Source organism: Aristolochia californica, unplaced genomic scaffold (assembly GCF_029961685.1).
Source record: "Aristolochia californica isolate CCGP_79_NKW_82.1479 unplaced genomic scaffold, dmAriCali1.0.hap1 SCAF_3, whole genome shotgun sequence".
Lineage (NCBI taxonomy): Eukaryota > Viridiplantae > Streptophyta > Magnoliopsida > Piperales > Aristolochiaceae > Aristolochia > Aristolochia californica.
Genome location: NW_027181992.1, coordinates 43300023 through 43315751, shown reverse-complemented (window position 1 = coordinate 43315751; position 15729 = coordinate 43300023). Strand labels below are relative to the sequence as shown.

The 15729-nt window shown below is 39.4% G+C and overlaps 2 protein-coding genes across 7 annotated transcripts in view; both read left to right on the top strand.

The window, feature by feature from the left end:
* Positions 1–10932, top strand: part of LOC137959221 (coiled-coil domain-containing protein SCD2-like) — a 45670-nt gene extending 34738 nt beyond the window's left edge. For all 5 annotated transcript variants that reach the window (XM_068806588.1, XM_068806587.1, XM_068806590.1 and 2 more), the window contains 2 exons: positions 5625–5751; positions 10532–10932. In XM_068806588.1, coding sequence (XP_068662689.1) covers positions 5625–5751; positions 10532–10629 — 225 coding nt within the window. In that variant the 3' untranslated portion in view covers positions 10630–10932. The remainder of the gene's footprint in view (positions 1–5624; positions 5752–10531) is intronic.
* Positions 10933–12037: 1105 nt separating this feature from the next.
* Positions 12038–15188, top strand: LOC137958781 (superoxide dismutase [Cu-Zn] 1). Of its 2 annotated transcripts, none has more exons than XM_068805910.1 (8): positions 12038–12147; positions 12890–12978; positions 13143–13244; positions 13359–13454; positions 13575–13606; positions 13693–13768; positions 14782–14835; positions 14940–15188. In XM_068805910.1, the coding sequence occupies exons 2-8, from the start codon at positions 12903–12905 to the stop codon at positions 14960–14962; spliced, it is 459 nt and encodes a 152-aa protein (XP_068662011.1). In that variant the 5' UTR covers positions 12038–12147; positions 12890–12902; the 3' UTR covers positions 14963–15188. The 2 variants fall into 2 exon arrangements, with proteins under 2 accessions (XP_068662011.1, XP_068662012.1); XM_068805911.1 differs by lacking the exon at positions 12038–12147 and adding an exon at positions 12166–12228.
* The last annotated feature ends 541 nt before the right edge of the window (positions 15189–15729 follow it).

Sequence of the window (15729 nt, the reverse complement as noted above, 5' to 3'; positions counted from 1 at the left end):
AGGGTGCCAATAAGCTTTAGAGGGGAGACGGGGTGTCAGAGGGAGCCCCAAATAGGTTCCAATAGATGATTCAATGCTGCAACCAAGATAGTTTGCCATGGAACTGAGTAATCTAGGTTCAATATTGTAACCAAAGATAGAAGATTTCTCCCAACTAATTTTTTGCCCCGAGGAGAATTCAAATAAGCTCAACAGGGCACTTAAATTATGAATTTGATTGAGGGAGCCATCACAGAAAAGAATTGTATCATCTGCATATTGGAGGAGGCTAATGTCGAGGGCAGGGTCAGGAGAGCTAGGATTTAGCCATTCTGACGTTTTAGCTAGACGGACCATGGCAGCTAATTGCTCTCCAATGAGAGTGAACAGAAAGGGGGACAGAGTGTACCCCTGCCTGATTCCCCTAGTGTCCTCCCCTTGCCTGATTCCCCTAGTGCCCTTAAAATAACCACAAGGTTTGCTATTTACCAAGGCAGAATAGAAGACATTAGAAATACAACTTCTCATCCAGAATCGCCAGCGGGTAAAAAAACCCATCTTATTAAGGATGTGGTTGACTAGCTTCCAGTTGACTCTGTCAAAGGCCTTTTCGAAGTCAAGCTTGATAACTACTCTTGGGTGATTTGATTTTTTGAAAGAGTGAAGGATTTCCTGGGCGGCCATAGACGAATCTAGGATGTTCTGACCAGTAATAAAGCCACTCTAACAGGGACTGATGATATTTGGGAGGACATATTTGAATCGTTTGGCTAAAAGACGGGCTAGGATTTTGTAGGAGCTTGTGATGAGGCTTATGGGCCTATAATCTTTGGCCAAGACGGAGCTGGATTTTTTTGGAATAAGGGCAATGAAGGAGGCGCCAATGGATTTGCAGGTGATACCAACTTGATGAAAATTGTTTACAAAATTGTGCACATCATTTCTGATAATGGCCCAAGATTGGCGGTAGAATTCTCCATGGTAACCTACTAGGGGCCCTATCTCTAGGCATTCCGAGAGCTGCTACCTTAATTTCCTCTGGGGAGAAAGGTCTTTCTAGATGCGTAGCTTCAGATTCAAAGATTCGACGAAATTCAATCAGGTCCAGGATAGGGCGGTTGAAATTCTCCTCCGAATATAGATCTGAAAAAAACTTGATAAACTCGTTAGCAATAGAGGCACTATCCGTATATTCCTCACCATTGATTAGAAGGGAGGATATACGGTTAGTTCTCTTACGGCCAGAGGCAATACCATGAAAAAAATTTGTGTTTCCATCCCCATCAGATAGCCAGCGGAATCTGGCACGTTGTTTCCAGTGAGTGGTTTCACTTGTAAGAATTTTTGAGAGATCATAGTTCAGGTTATTTCTATAGGTGATTTCAGCAAGTGAAAGAAACCTTTGCTCCTCCAGGAGATCTAGCTCAGAGAGTTTGAGACGGGTGGAGGCTTTTTTTGATGCAGTAGCAGCATTAAGGTCGTGAGCCCAGGGTTTGATGACTGATTTGAGTGCTCTAAGTTTAGTATGGAACGCCCACCCAGGATTTGTGTGATGAGGAAGATCTTCCCACCATTTCTGCAAGGTAGGAGTAAAGGAATCCTCCAAAAGTCAGGAATTTTCAAAGCGAAACGGGGTGAGTGTGTGTTTATGAGGATAGGCCAGTGGTCAGAACCTATTTTGTTGAGGACCTGGCCTGCAGTGAGGGGGAAGAGAAGCAACCAATCATTATTAACCAAAAAACGGTCTAATTTGGAGAGGACGGGGAGTTTGGCCATTGGTCCAAGTAAAATTTTTTTCCAGCTAGGGGAATTTCAAGGAGCTCTAGACAACTAATCAGGTCCGAGAAGGCTCTCATGGTGGATGTGATTCTTTTAGAGGGAGGGTTTTTTTCGGAACAACGGAGGGTGTCATTGAAATCTCCAACCAAAAGCCAAGGGACGCTCCATTATTGGACTTTAGATATGATTTCGTCCCAGATGATGGATTGATCACCATTACCCGAAGGTCCATAAATCCCGCGAGGGCCCATTCAGATCCCAGGGATTTGTCACAGAAGCGAATGCAAAGTGAAAAACGACCAAGATCTGTGGATATGGCCTCAACCGAGTTCGGGTTCCAGATGACAAGAATGCCACCGAGTGACCAACCGCATCGATCACCGCCCATTCGGGGTCCTAATTAAACCAAAGATTGCAAGCTACAAAGATATCAAAACATTGCAGCTTTGTTTCTGTGAGTATCACAATATCAGGTTTACATTCAAAAAGTGTTGCTTTGATAAAGTCTTTGCTTAGAGGGTGAGTTGATTCCTCGAACGTTCCAGGATAAGACAATCATGGCCAAGAGATTTTGCGAATATCCTCGTTTGAATAACAAAAGAGGTATAGTATTGGGAGAAGTCCCAACATAGCTCCAGCATCTTCTCGAGCCGATTCGGGGAGACATTGCCAGCCGAGTATGCCATAATCTATTTTTGCATATTTTCACATCGTTCTTGTTGAGTGAGATGAGGGTAGTCCTTGAGATATTCCGAGCGTGGGGGGGGGGGGGGGGGGATGGGATAGAAGGCAGGTCTTGATTTGGATTGCTGGGGTCTGGAGCGTGGCGCTGGCTTTTGTTGCGAAATTTTTTCCGAGAGTAAGTTTTGGTAATACTTATGGGTGGCTTCCCTTGTTTGGGCCTGTGCTTGGAGTAGGTGATGGGGGAGGAAGTGGGGGTGTTGTTTTCATGCTGAGCGGGAGTATTAATAGGGTTTTCTATAGACTTTTACAGTGTTGGGATCCATTGAAGCCAGAGGAGCAAGAGAGAGGATGATGGGGTAGGGATTAAGGTCGGAAGGAGATGAGTTGATCGGAGGGGGGGGGGGGGGGGATGGCTTTTAAAGGAGGGAAGGGTTTCGATGGAGGGATTTGAGGAGTTTTGAGGGATATTGTTATCATTGGGATGTTTCGTGAGGTTAGAGCTAGCATGATCAGGGTACAAAGGGGTTCCCGAGGGGGGGATAAAGGCATCATTTGTTTGGGGGGAACTGACAGGCCAAAGTAGATCTGTACTATGGAGAGGATCTGTACTGAGAGAGGGACTGTCTGGGTGGGAGAAAGATTGGCAGCTTGGGTTTAGAAGGTTCAAGAGGTTTGGATTGGGGGCTCGGGTCTCTAGGGAGAGATTGGATAGATCGGGGGCGGGATGGGTTGTGTCAGTATCCTGAGAGGATTGACACGGTTGCAGATGATGGGAGGTTGGAGTATGGCAAGTTGGTGTGTGACTGCTGGAACAGAGTTCCCAGAGAAGGTGATTTGTCTCGGGGGTGGTGTGGTTGACGAGTGGGGGAGGGGATGTGGATAGAAGGGGCTGTTGAAATGAAATGTTTATTTCGGGAGATGGGGGGTGTGGTAGGTGAATGATAGGAGTCAGAAAGGCTCTTGGCTCTAGGTGTGAGAGGTCGGAGTTGGAGATGTTGCAAGGCCCAAGGTTTCCAGATGTCAGATGAGGAGATTTGGTGGGGGAGGTCAGAGGCGTGTTCGGCTCCAGGTACGGGGGATTTGTGGTGGTGGGCTGGTGCAGAGAGGGGATAAGAATGGGTTGGTGCGGAAGGCTTGATTGTGCTTTTGGGGACCACATCTCTAAAATCATCCATCACATCGATGTTGATATGGATCCAATATTGCGCTTTATCCACCATAACACATCTGAAATATTGCCCTTCACATGGGTGAAGAGGATTGATGAGGAACCGGGCCTCATCCAGACAGTGCCAATGCTCCGTGAGTGGGTCCAAGCAATGATAGAGCCAAACTCAGACACAACTCTCGAGAAGACCGCGTTCTGCCATAGCTTAGCAGGAAGCCCTGTAACAGTGACCCATTGACCGTACTGGCTAGAGGGTGTTGAGGGGAGCCACTCTAAGACCTTGATGATGCCTGAGCTGGTGTGGGGTATGAGGGAAAGAGTCGCAAAAGACTCCTGCTGGGTTCTGAAATGAACAAACCAAGTTTGGGGACTGAGATAGGAGATTCTGGGAGTGTAAGAGAGGTGAAGTTTGTTAATCAGCCAGTGAAGAATGCATGACGTCGGGGGATGTTTGGACGAGAATGGAGAGAGTCAAAATTCTGCACCCGTCATGGAGAAGGTTTGGTGGGATTTGGATGATTTCAGATGTTTTTGTGGGAGCAGGGGGGACTGAGGTATGGTTTTGGGGCAAATCAGGAATTTTTGGGGAAGAGGTGGTGCTGTTAGGAGTAGGAGGGGATGTCCGGGGGGGAGGGGTGATTTGGTGGCGCTAGGTTGCGGGGAGGAGAGGTGGGAATCTTACTTTGGTATTACCGGAGAGGATTGGCTCTTCTATTGGGTCTAGCGTCGGGGAGAGGCTCTGGAGTGCAGCGGCTAGCTCATTCCAGCCAAAACCCGAGTTTGTGGCCTCGGGTACGAACAATCTGGCCAAAACTGAGGTTCCTCTTCTGTGGGTGACCCGACATTCTCGGCGACCACGGAAGGTAGTCACTGAGAAGAGGAAAATCGAGTCCCGTGACCAGAGTTCACAGGATTTCTTAGTTTCCGTGGTAACTCTCTGGAACTAAAACCTGAAGTTGTGGATCACTTCTATTGGGACGCAGATGAATGAAAGTTTTGATCTGTCGGTTGAGGAGATACGGATCACCAGACCAGATTTTCGGACGGTTCTCTCAACGGTAACTTTGCATTTTCCGTAGCTGAAGCGGAAAAAGATTATTTCGCTTATTTCAGCGAGAGACCATCTTCTAGCAAGCTTCGTAGTCCTCCGTCGGAGCCTCAGAGAGCTCGCCAGAATGGTGCAGGACGGATCCGACCGTCTGTGGGTTTTTCTTCCTCACCGTGGAGAGACATTTCTTCTCGTCGCATCATCGCATCTTCTACCAGCGTCGGAAATGCTTGCGGTAGCCTTGCCTGAGTGGTGGTGGTCCGGTTGCCGGCCGTAGGGACGATGACCGTCAGGGGAGCTCTCTCTCTCATTTTGGGGTTTTGGCACACTTTAGCAATTTCGAAATGATTGGCGCACGATACGATCGTTAACGGCGCACGTTAAGCAAAAACAATCGCCTAAATCACTCTCTTAGCTCCAAAAAAACATGGGTTTCAAAGTTTTTACAATTATTATTAAGGCTTCCCCTCTTGTAATCTGCTCGTTTGAGCTCTTTTAATAAAATTCAACATCATTTAAAAAAAAAAAAGCATACAAATAAACAAAATAGAAAATTCCTATATTGTCTAGAATATGAAATAGACTTCAATTAGGACTTTATAAATCTATGTTTACTTGATGGAAAAGAAAATGAAAACAGGAAACTGTTTCCAACATAAAGACTTGCTAACTTTAGGCTACATTAATTTGGAAACAAACACTCACACTTAGAACATGAAACCCCCACTAGAAAAGACTTTCTGAACGAAGCTTTGAACCAGAATACTAAGTCACTTGGTTTGTTGAAACTTCTAATTTCAGCATGCTTGAAATAGGAAATGGCAATTTAGAGACACTTTTTAATTTAGGATTTTATATTCTTAAAACTTGATCCCAAAATAGAAAATTCATTCTTTAAACTTGTCCACAAGGAGACCAATGCAATTTCACCTTCAAGGTTGTTTCTGTTTCTTTTGCTTGCTCCAGGCATGGCTTACATACTTCTGGAGAAGGGCAAAAAATCATGGGTTGGAGCAGGACATTGCAGATGAGAGATTGCAGTTCTGGATCAACCAGAGAGGCCAGGCACCAACCTCACATGATGCAGTTGACGGTAATTACAAGAAAACACATTTTCTTTTTTTAATAATTTGTTTTTCGTGCTTTGAATTAGTGAGCAAAATGATTGTTACCATGTTTAAATATCTCATTTAAAGTACTTATGCATATTAACAGAAAGTAATGTATCTGAATCACTGAATTCCACGTCTTACTGCATGTTTGGTTCTACTAAATTTGAGTTACTTGAGAGAAACTAATGATGTTACTTCACTTTTTTTTAAATGTTGATGACACACCCACACACCTCCCTCTACGGTAGTGAGACTTGAACCTAAGACTTCACACTAGAAATCCCCCATGTGACCATTAAGCTAAAGACCGAAGCCACATTACTTATCACTTTGTACATTACATTTTTGGTTAGCTGAAACTTCAGTTTTAATGTTCTTTTGACATTCCTTACTCTTGCCTCCCTCATTCCACAAAGAAAACAGCGTTTGTCCATAATTTCCAAAAAAATTGAAATTACACCAAGATCTTTGCTGTTAACATTAGTTGATACATAGAAGATAACAAAAGATAAAAATATTTCTTTAGAATAGATGTTTTATATTTTTTATTTGGTTTGTTTGCTTGCTACTATATTATAAGGATTGAAGTGGCACTGCTCCTCCAATATGAATTTTTGAAAATACATATATAAGGGCATTTTGGTCATTTATTAATTTTTATATGTCCCACTAGGAGTTACAGTAAGTTAATCAAGATAGAAGTCTATGTTTCAAGTTTCAAATAATTCTGAGAAGTATATAGGAAGTTGTTGGGTTATATGTAATAAGGGGCATTATTTTAATCTGTCTCAATTTTCACTTAAGTGACTATTTAAAAGAAGAGGGCTCGAGTTTCAGCCCTAACGTGTGCCTATTCTATGCACACTTCTCTTATCCCTCTTGTCTCTTCTTCCTTTCTTCTTCTTCCCTCCACTATCTCTTCTATTCTTGCAGCTTTTTATGGTATCAGAGTAGGGAAGTGCAAGACTTGGGAGCCCTATTCAGCCTTGCTCTTCCTACTTACAGACTTGTGACCTCTCTTCTGGGTATTTCATCAGTCACATCTAAGTGAGTAAAGGTCCAATCTTTTCTTTTTCTTTTCTGCCACAACCACTTAGTCGATCGCTTGTGCTGCTTTTCGAGCAGTTCCTGTGTTTGATTATGCCCCTAGAGGGTTTGTGCCTGCCTTGACCTAAATTTGGTCAGGCCTACTCCTATGCAAACTAGCCTAGTCTGTGTTTTTGTATGTGCATCTGCATAAACTGCAGATTTGACTTGTAATTGGTGCTGGTTGGTTGTTAAATGAAGGTTGGAAGTTTTGAATTGATGGACTACAACTTGATCTAATTCGATTTTGTATGATATGGGGCCTAGTTGCATCTGCGTATATTGATCAAGACCTATTTGTGTTGTTCTTCTTGTGCATTTTTGGATTGTAGTTTGTGGTGTTTGTTCTTGGATAGTAATAGTAATTGGGCTGCGATAAGATGGCCGATCCTGGAGAAGTTATTAATCACAGTACCTCTTCTGGAGTTTTGAGAGCAAGGATTCTATTCAATTCGGATTTCGTTGAATGGGAAGAATTGCTTGAATTGGTCTCTATCAATTCTTATGTTCTTGAAAGTAAAAAGCAGAGCAAAATACCTTAAGGAAGATCCCCTAGCCCTATGACAGAAGACTAAAAAGCCGAAGATAGCCAGGTTCTTGGCTGGTTAACAATTTGGAGGCTAGATTCAGTGATTAGGTGAGGAGTTAGGATAGCTCTAGAGAGATTTGATTAACCTTGGAGTCAATCCTGTCTTAGGAGAGTAATCTGTCCAAGGTATATGACCTATGTACCAGATATTTCAGCATGCGATGAGGTACTAGATTTGTCACAAATTGTTTTATTGAGATGGGGGCAACTACTACAAGAAATTAGTGCTTTCCATCCATTCACAAACATAGCAGTTTTGGAAAGCAAAGAACCAAATTCAAGTTGCACACTCCCTAGAAGGGCTTGAACCAAAATATGATGCAATCCAAGCATAGATGTTAGCTGATGATGAAGTAACTACCTTTGAGAAAACCTTTAATCGTGTAATTCGGGGGCCCGAAAGTGTAGTGGTAAATACAGGTGAGAACGAAATGTACCAATATTAAGTTGTGGAGCCTAATCAATGCCCTACACTGAGTCGGTCCGCGGATCGACCTTCGCGGTAAGGTCGCCGTGGGGATTGGAAGGAGACGAAGCTCCTGAAAGGTCCACGATATATTGACTATTTTTTCATTAAGGGTAGTTTGGGGATTCCACACTTGTAATGCGGTTACCCTAGTTTTCTCTTTATAATTGGTGGGTGCCGCTATTAAGGTTTGATCATCATCCGAGGAGCATCATTAGTTGCGGCCGAGAGAGGTTAGAGAAAAACACATGTAAGTGTGTGTAATTTCTCTTGTAAACTATTTCATCTTCATAGTGAATTACTGCAGCGGCGGATGACAAGACGTAGTTTCACCTTGAGGTAAACCTGTATAAATTTTGTGTTTTTTCGTGCTTGCTTTCCTTCTTTTGTAATTATTATTATTGTTCTCGTTAGTTGGGAATTAGGGCGTCTAATTCCTAACAACCAATTGAAGCATCAACGCTTAATCTCAATTGTACCCCTACCAGGTCTGACACCTCCAGAGGTCATAGAGGAGGTAGACGAGGCTAGGTATATCCTACAGTGGGAGTAATAAGCCAATTTATGGAACACCCATGCAAGATACACTTAGAAGTTGCACATGGAGTTTTGAAATATCTTAAAGGTGCTCCAGAGAAAAGGTTTGTTGTGTACCTCTCATGGTACAATTGATGTGCTAGGGTACTCAGATGCAGATTATGCAGGGTGCAAAATGGATAGGACACTATGGGTTACTGTTGTTTTGTCGAAGGTAATCTTTTTAGTTAGAAGAGTAAGAAGCAAAGTGTAGTGGCCAGATCCAGTGCTGAAGCTGAGTATAGAGAAATGACTCATACAGAGAGTGATCTCATATGGGTAAAATCAATCTTTGTTGAATAAGGCATTTACATCACAAGCCAATGACTATAAAGTGTGACAACTAAGTTACAATTTTTATAAAAAGTAATTGGTTTTTAACGAGTGAACCAAATATATCAAGGTGGATTGTCATTTCATCATAGATGTTTAATGTAAGGAAAGGTTGTTAACCCATATGTGAAGTCATTTAATCAGCTTGGTGATATATTTATCAAACCTCTTGGAAGACGCAAGCATCATTCATTTTGTGACAAGCTGGGACTTTTTAATATTCATGCTTCGGCATGAGGGGGAGTGTTAAAATACATGTATATGGGCATTTTGGTCATTTTATATTTGTGTACATGTCCCTCTAGGAGTTACCTTATGTTTGTCAACATGATAGAAGTCTATGTTTCAAGTTTCAAGTAATTCTAAGAAGTATTTAGGAAGTTATTGGTTTTTATGCAATGAGGGGCATTATTGTATTCTCTCTCAATTTTCACTTAAGTGACTATTTAAAAGAAGAGGGCTTGGGTTTCAGCCCTACTGTGTGCCTATTTAATGCACACTTCTCTTCTCTCTCTTGTCTCTTCTTCCTTTCTTCTTCTTCCCTCCTCCATCTCTTCTATTCTTGCAACTTTTCAGGATTGATTCTTTAGTTTGGTTGTTTTTCCTGCATTTTTAATTTTCTCTGTATTTCATTTATTTGTGTTTTCAAGGTGGTCTCTTTTGCTATTCTTTGTATTATGTATACTCAATCAAAATTTTCATTCAAATGAAAAAAGAAAAAGAAAAAAAAAAGGATCTACAACCTTAATTTGGACTTTTTGTACGTAACAAGATCACTTTATAGAAGAGGTTATTACTTTGCATGGGTTGTCTGAAATAGATGACTAGGAATGCATGTTTGTTTTCAGTTGTGGTTTTTCCTGTTCCTTTAGTTGCTGCGTTTGGCTAGCTTTTTTTTTTTTTTTTTTTTTTGTCTCTTTTATTTGTTGTAATTTCTTCTCTCTTAACAAGGCTCTCATCATTTTTTTTTTTTTTTAAAAAAGAGGAAAATTTGTGTATTTTCTCGATTTCTTATTGTAAAATATGACTCTATTGTAGGTAATGTGATTTCTACTTTTTAGAATTGCCATCAGGAAAACCAGTCAGGAGAAATTTCCAATTAATAGTGATACGACTACACATGTTAACAACCTGGCTAATAGCTTGTTATGTCCTAGTTGCTGGTTATAGGAAAGATGATGCATCAATTCTTTTGAACAGACACAAAAGCATTCCAGGAAAATTACCTTGAGAAATGTCAATCAAACCAGTGATTTTTATTAAAACCTGTGATAGGGTCAGGCTAGAAGAACTCTTTCATCCTGCTTCAGCTTTTTCCACAGGCAACGTGGATATTATTTGTGGTTAATATCTAGCCCATCAAGGAACAATTATCTGAAGTCATAGGAATGGTAGAGATGAAACTGATGAATTGTCATGAATATGTTATCATGAGCAAAGCTAGTCATGCTAAATTGGAACAATAAAGATGAAGATGAAATAGATCAAATCTTATAGACTCATAGTCATCATAGTCAAAATTAGTCATGTTTCAATCGCTACCATCTAAAGAGCTGCCTCCTAGTGTTTTATATCGCCTTTAAAAGGATGAAAGCAGAGTTATTTAATTTGGTGTATGATGCAATTTCACTTATTTGAGAACACACAAATACCATTTTAACAGAAACTGTTGGTGAATGATGCAATTTCACATATTTCTCTGGTTTGACAGTCGAGAGTGGTTTACTAGAACTAAGGAAGTTAGGGCTTGATATTCAACTATGGGAAGCATCACAAAGAGCAATTGACGAAGACTCTGTTAATCTATGAAAGAAGGAAGCTTTTGAAGCTTTGGGGGCAGGGCATCTATGGGTGAACTCTAAATCCTTTTCTTACTATTCAATTTTCTTCTTCTGTATCTCCTCTTCCTTTGTGAATTTATATTATTTATTCACTGACAGAAATCTTTATCTAATTACGCATGGGCTACCTTTGTTTGATGATTGGAACACTATTTATTTGATGAATTGGTGGTACGAGGGGCTAATCCATTTGAACAAATAAGATCACGAAATGCAAAACCGTTCCCGACGCTTAAGATACCAAGTCTTTTGGTACTTATCCCTAAGGTGGCTTAGGCATCTTTTAATCTCTTTATTTTCGGTTTGCTTATTTGACAGGAAAAAAAGTGAGAAATATCTTAAAATGCTTCTCTATAAAAAATTTAAATCTAAAAAATAGTTTAATTAAAATTTATTTTAATAAAATCCACATGATAAAATGATTTCTATTAACCCCTTCTCTAATAGAATCCATTAACACCAGCTACTAAAAATAAATTAAAATTAAAATGACTTTAATAAAGTATCTAAAAACCAAATTATAAATTTTTTGATATCTTAAAATTCTATTAATCAATATTAATACCCAATAAATAGTAAATATGTAAACACCTTCGAGAAATAAAGAAAGAATAGAACTATATTGAACTACAATTGTAATTTTTTTTTTAATATTTCAATTACTCACAAATTTATGATAATAAATTATCATCAATAAAATAATAATTTATTAAAATTAGAAAGAATCAAGTAAAGTGTATTTTTTATTCCTAAGTACGAACTATAATTCATATCGTAAATTCAATTAAAAGTTTTGAATACAAAATTTTATAATTGAATTTTTGAATATTTTAATAGAACTGTTAAGTAAACATTCTCAGTTAATTAGGGGTTAAGATAAAATGTTTTGCTATTTAGTGGGTTTTAGTTTTATTGAAATAAAATTTTCACTATTATTTTTTAAATATTAAATTTTTAAAAAATCATTTAATATTTTCCTAAGAACTTGATTGATTTAGGTCTCCCAACCTCATGGGTTCTTCTAGCGGTTGATGGGCTTATAGACGCGATACATATCCCACGCGCTTCTCGTAAGAGCCCAGCGGCTTTCCTCGCCTTCGACTAAAACCCGGGAATTTAATTCTTTACCGAAAAGAAAGAAAAAGGTAAGCAAATGTCGTCTGCGCGACACGCGGAAGTTGACGCTAGAAACTTCGACGATTGACTGAAAGAAATTTGACAAGGTTATTTCCGTAATTTCGTATCTCTAAAAATGGGAACCGTGAAATTGGAAATGGATGACAACCGTCTGCTGTCCTTTATATATTTTCCGCCAATAAAATTTATTTGCCAATTAGAGTCGATAAATTAGAAATTAATAAAAAGAAGGGGGGCCGGCTGCTCATTTGCATACATAAGGGCAGAGACTAGGACCAACCGGAGACCGATCGAGCAGATTCAGTGGTGAAACCAACTGCAATACTCTCTCTCTAAGGGGTGCTCTGAGGTAAACAATCATTCTTCGCATTTTTCTCTATTATTTGGTGACGATATTCTGGGCACTGAATAATCTGATCGTGCTTTGAAGGTGAATTGGACTTCAGCTTTTGGCTTTTCTTTCTTCAATTCTGCTCTTTCACGCTTCTCCTGATCCATTATCATTGTTCTTTTTTTTTGTCATGGTGATATATTGTGCTTTCAATGATTATTTTGGTGTTTATCATTTCCTTTTCATGCTGTTTGTGCTCCGTAATGCGTTGGATGATTATTTTGTGTTTGTCATTTCCTTTTCATGCTGTTTGTGTTTGGACTTGGAGAGTTCACTGATCTAACTACTTCTTTAAATTTTTCACTCGTATGCGATTATGGACTTTTTTTTTTGTTTGAAAACTCCGAGCATGGTTTGGTCACTGTGTAGATTGAAATTTTGTTGACTTTACCCGTCGCACTGGTTTTGGCGTCTGATTTTGTAGTTTGCAGCACGGTTTGTTTTAGTTAAACACCTCTTATCCTGTTTAGGAATTAGAGTATCTTGCTTGAAGGTTCATAGTGCTTGATCCGCTTATATCATATGATCTAAGGACGGTTTATATTTGGAACTACCGACTATGGTTCGTTTAGGTTTTCCTGGGGTATATTTTGATTAATCGGTTACTTCTCATAGTATGTTCATTTTTTTATTGTCTTCTTGACATTTTCTGCTTGGTGAGCGTTTCTATGTGCTTAAGTTGATATGATCCTTTTATCAGATCACAGGTGACAATGGTTAAGGCGGTTGCTGTGCTTACCGGAAAGGAGGCTGTTAGTGGCTCTGCCTACTTCACCCAGGAAGGAGATGGTAATTACATATCAACCTGATAAGTTGGGATGATGTTACTGTACTTGACAAGTTCAGTGGTTAACTCGGGATGCACCTACCTGTTCACAGTGGACATGGAGAGTGTACAATGAATTTTTCTTGTTAATTCTTGATTTTGTTGTCTTTTCTTTTTTTCTTTCCAGGCCCAACTACTGTCACCGCCTCTCTCTCTGGTCTTCAGCCTGGGCTACATGGATTTCATGTTCATGCCCTTGGTGACACTACTAATGGCTGCATGTCCACTGGTATTATTACTTGTTTGCCGTTTTCGTTCTAATCCTTCCTAGTCACTAAGCAAAAATTAAAGAGAAGAATGAAAGCTTGCAAATACTCATCTGCTTAACTTGTTCAAACTGTAGGGCCACACTTCAATCCGGCTGGAAAAGAGCACGGTGCTCCTGATGATGAAAACCGTCATGCTGGTGACCTTGGGAATGTCACCGCTGGTGATGATGGTATATCTCCTCTTATCCTTTCAGTTTGTATTTCTAGTATTGTTTATTATGATTTAAGATCTGTTTGTATGTGCTTCTTTAAATTTTCTTGACAGTTTCATGTTGATTTGAACCTTTCAGGTACTGTAACATTCACAACTGTGGACAGTCAGGTGATTTGATTTGTTTCACCATTACCCGCTGTAACATGAAGTTCCTAGATTCCATTTTCTAATACTATCTCTGCTTCTCATGGCAGATTCCTCTTACTGGCCCAAATTCCATTGTAGGGAGAGCTGTTGTTGTCCATGCCGATCCTGATGATCTTGGAAGGGGTGAGACAGCTTTCCAAATGACCTGCTTAATTTGTTTCACCCTTATACTTTTAAATTATTATTTGGAAAGCAAAGTTGCACTTGCTTTTTCTCTTTCTTGTTGGTATGCAACTGCAGTTAGTTAGCAAGTTTCTGTCACGGTAATAAGTAGCCACTAGCCATGTCGGGTGGTCTGATGTTTAAACCAGATCAATTGTTGATGTTTGACTTGGGACTGTAGACATGCACTAATAGGAAGTCTTAAGGGGTGCTCTCTTATCTGTTCAAATTATTCGATACCCATACTGCAGTAGTTTCTTTTGGAGTGATTAAGGGTTGTTTTTTACTGATTGTCCGGATTATCTGAACCAACAAATGTGTATACTTACAAATTATAAGGTTAAGTGGCTTGGGCCTTTGGCTCAAGCCACATGGGGGTTTTAATGTAAAGTCAAGGGTCAAGTCTCTTACCAGCGTAGGATTTCATTATAAGGTATGAAAGGTAAATGTGTAAAAACCTGTAAAATAATGTTAAAAACCTATAAAAACACTTTAAAATGTTGCTTAAACATATGATTAAATTATTTTTAACTGAAGTTTCTTTAAAATTGAGTCACCCTTGAGAGGGGTAATTTCTTGCACTACATATAGCTTAGAGAGGATACTGAACTATCCTGTCTATATCTGGGTAAGTGGGTCCTAGATGACCTCTACCCTATTTATTCTGTATGTGTAAAAACTAGACGGATAGAATGTTACAATGGTTTGTATGGTGAAATTGCCAGTTTTAGATTTGACTTTTGAGTTCTGAAGGAAAACTAATATGTTCTAGAAAGGAGATACAAAAAGATATACTCCTGAATTTAACCGTCAGTTCCTAGTCCAATGCTAAATTCAGGAGAACTGAAAGAGAAGTTTTTGAAAACGTGACTGCTTTTTGTTTGGAAATACCAATGTTAAAAAATTGGAAGTAATGGACATATTTTGTGTGGTAGGTATACTTTATATTGATTCCATTCTCTGCCTCTTTTCAGGTGGACATGAGCTTAGCAAGTCTACTGGAAATGCTGGTGGTCGAGTTGCCTGTGGTGGGTGCTGTCTTTTTTTGCTTTTGTTTCTTACTCAGGGGGGGTGGATCATGCTTCATCTCTTTCTTGGGCTGGAAATGACTTCATATGATTATCTTTGGCAGGGGTTATCGGCCTTCAGGGATGATCTAATACATGCTTTTCATGGCAAACGTAGCAGTTGTTTGCGTTACTGGCTGACTGTGGAGAAACAATCTAGTCCTATCATAAATAAAGTTTCATCTGTAGTGGAAGTTCTCTTTTTGGCCCAGGTACTGTGCAACCTGGTTATATACTAAGTGTTTCTACTCCCATGGATGTTGTGTTTGGAGCAAGACTAAAGTTAAAACTGTTATGCCCTTGCTTTCATGTTCTTTCCTTTTGTCACTAGTGGTTGAATCACTAGTAGTAGAAAGGGTGAGTTTTACATAAAAAATTAAAATAAATTAAAATAAGTTACATTTTTAAAAGGAGTGAAGTTGTAAAATGTTGGTAGACGTATAAGTTTATAAAATGATAGTAGGTATGGAGTTTTTAAAATAGAGTTAGGGGAAATAATGTTAGAATTTAATTTAAGGAATAGGGAATATGATGGTATTATTAAAATTTATCTATTATTTTGTGCATATTTCAATTAGTCCTGTTGTTTATAACAAGGAACTCTTTTTTAGCCCTTATCAAGATTAAACTAGTTACCCAGCTGCAATCCAGCGTAATCAACTGACCAGTCCAGGAGGGTGGAAAAGCCTTGTAAGTAAATTTTTTTTATTCATGTGTGTTGTGAATCGGATTGAGATACTTCGAAATCCTTATGCGATCCATCTTTGTAGATTGAATCAAGCATGATTGAAACGGATTAATGCAATTTAAGTTGATTTATTTTCTTCTTATTTTGGATAATTTTACGGATATGTT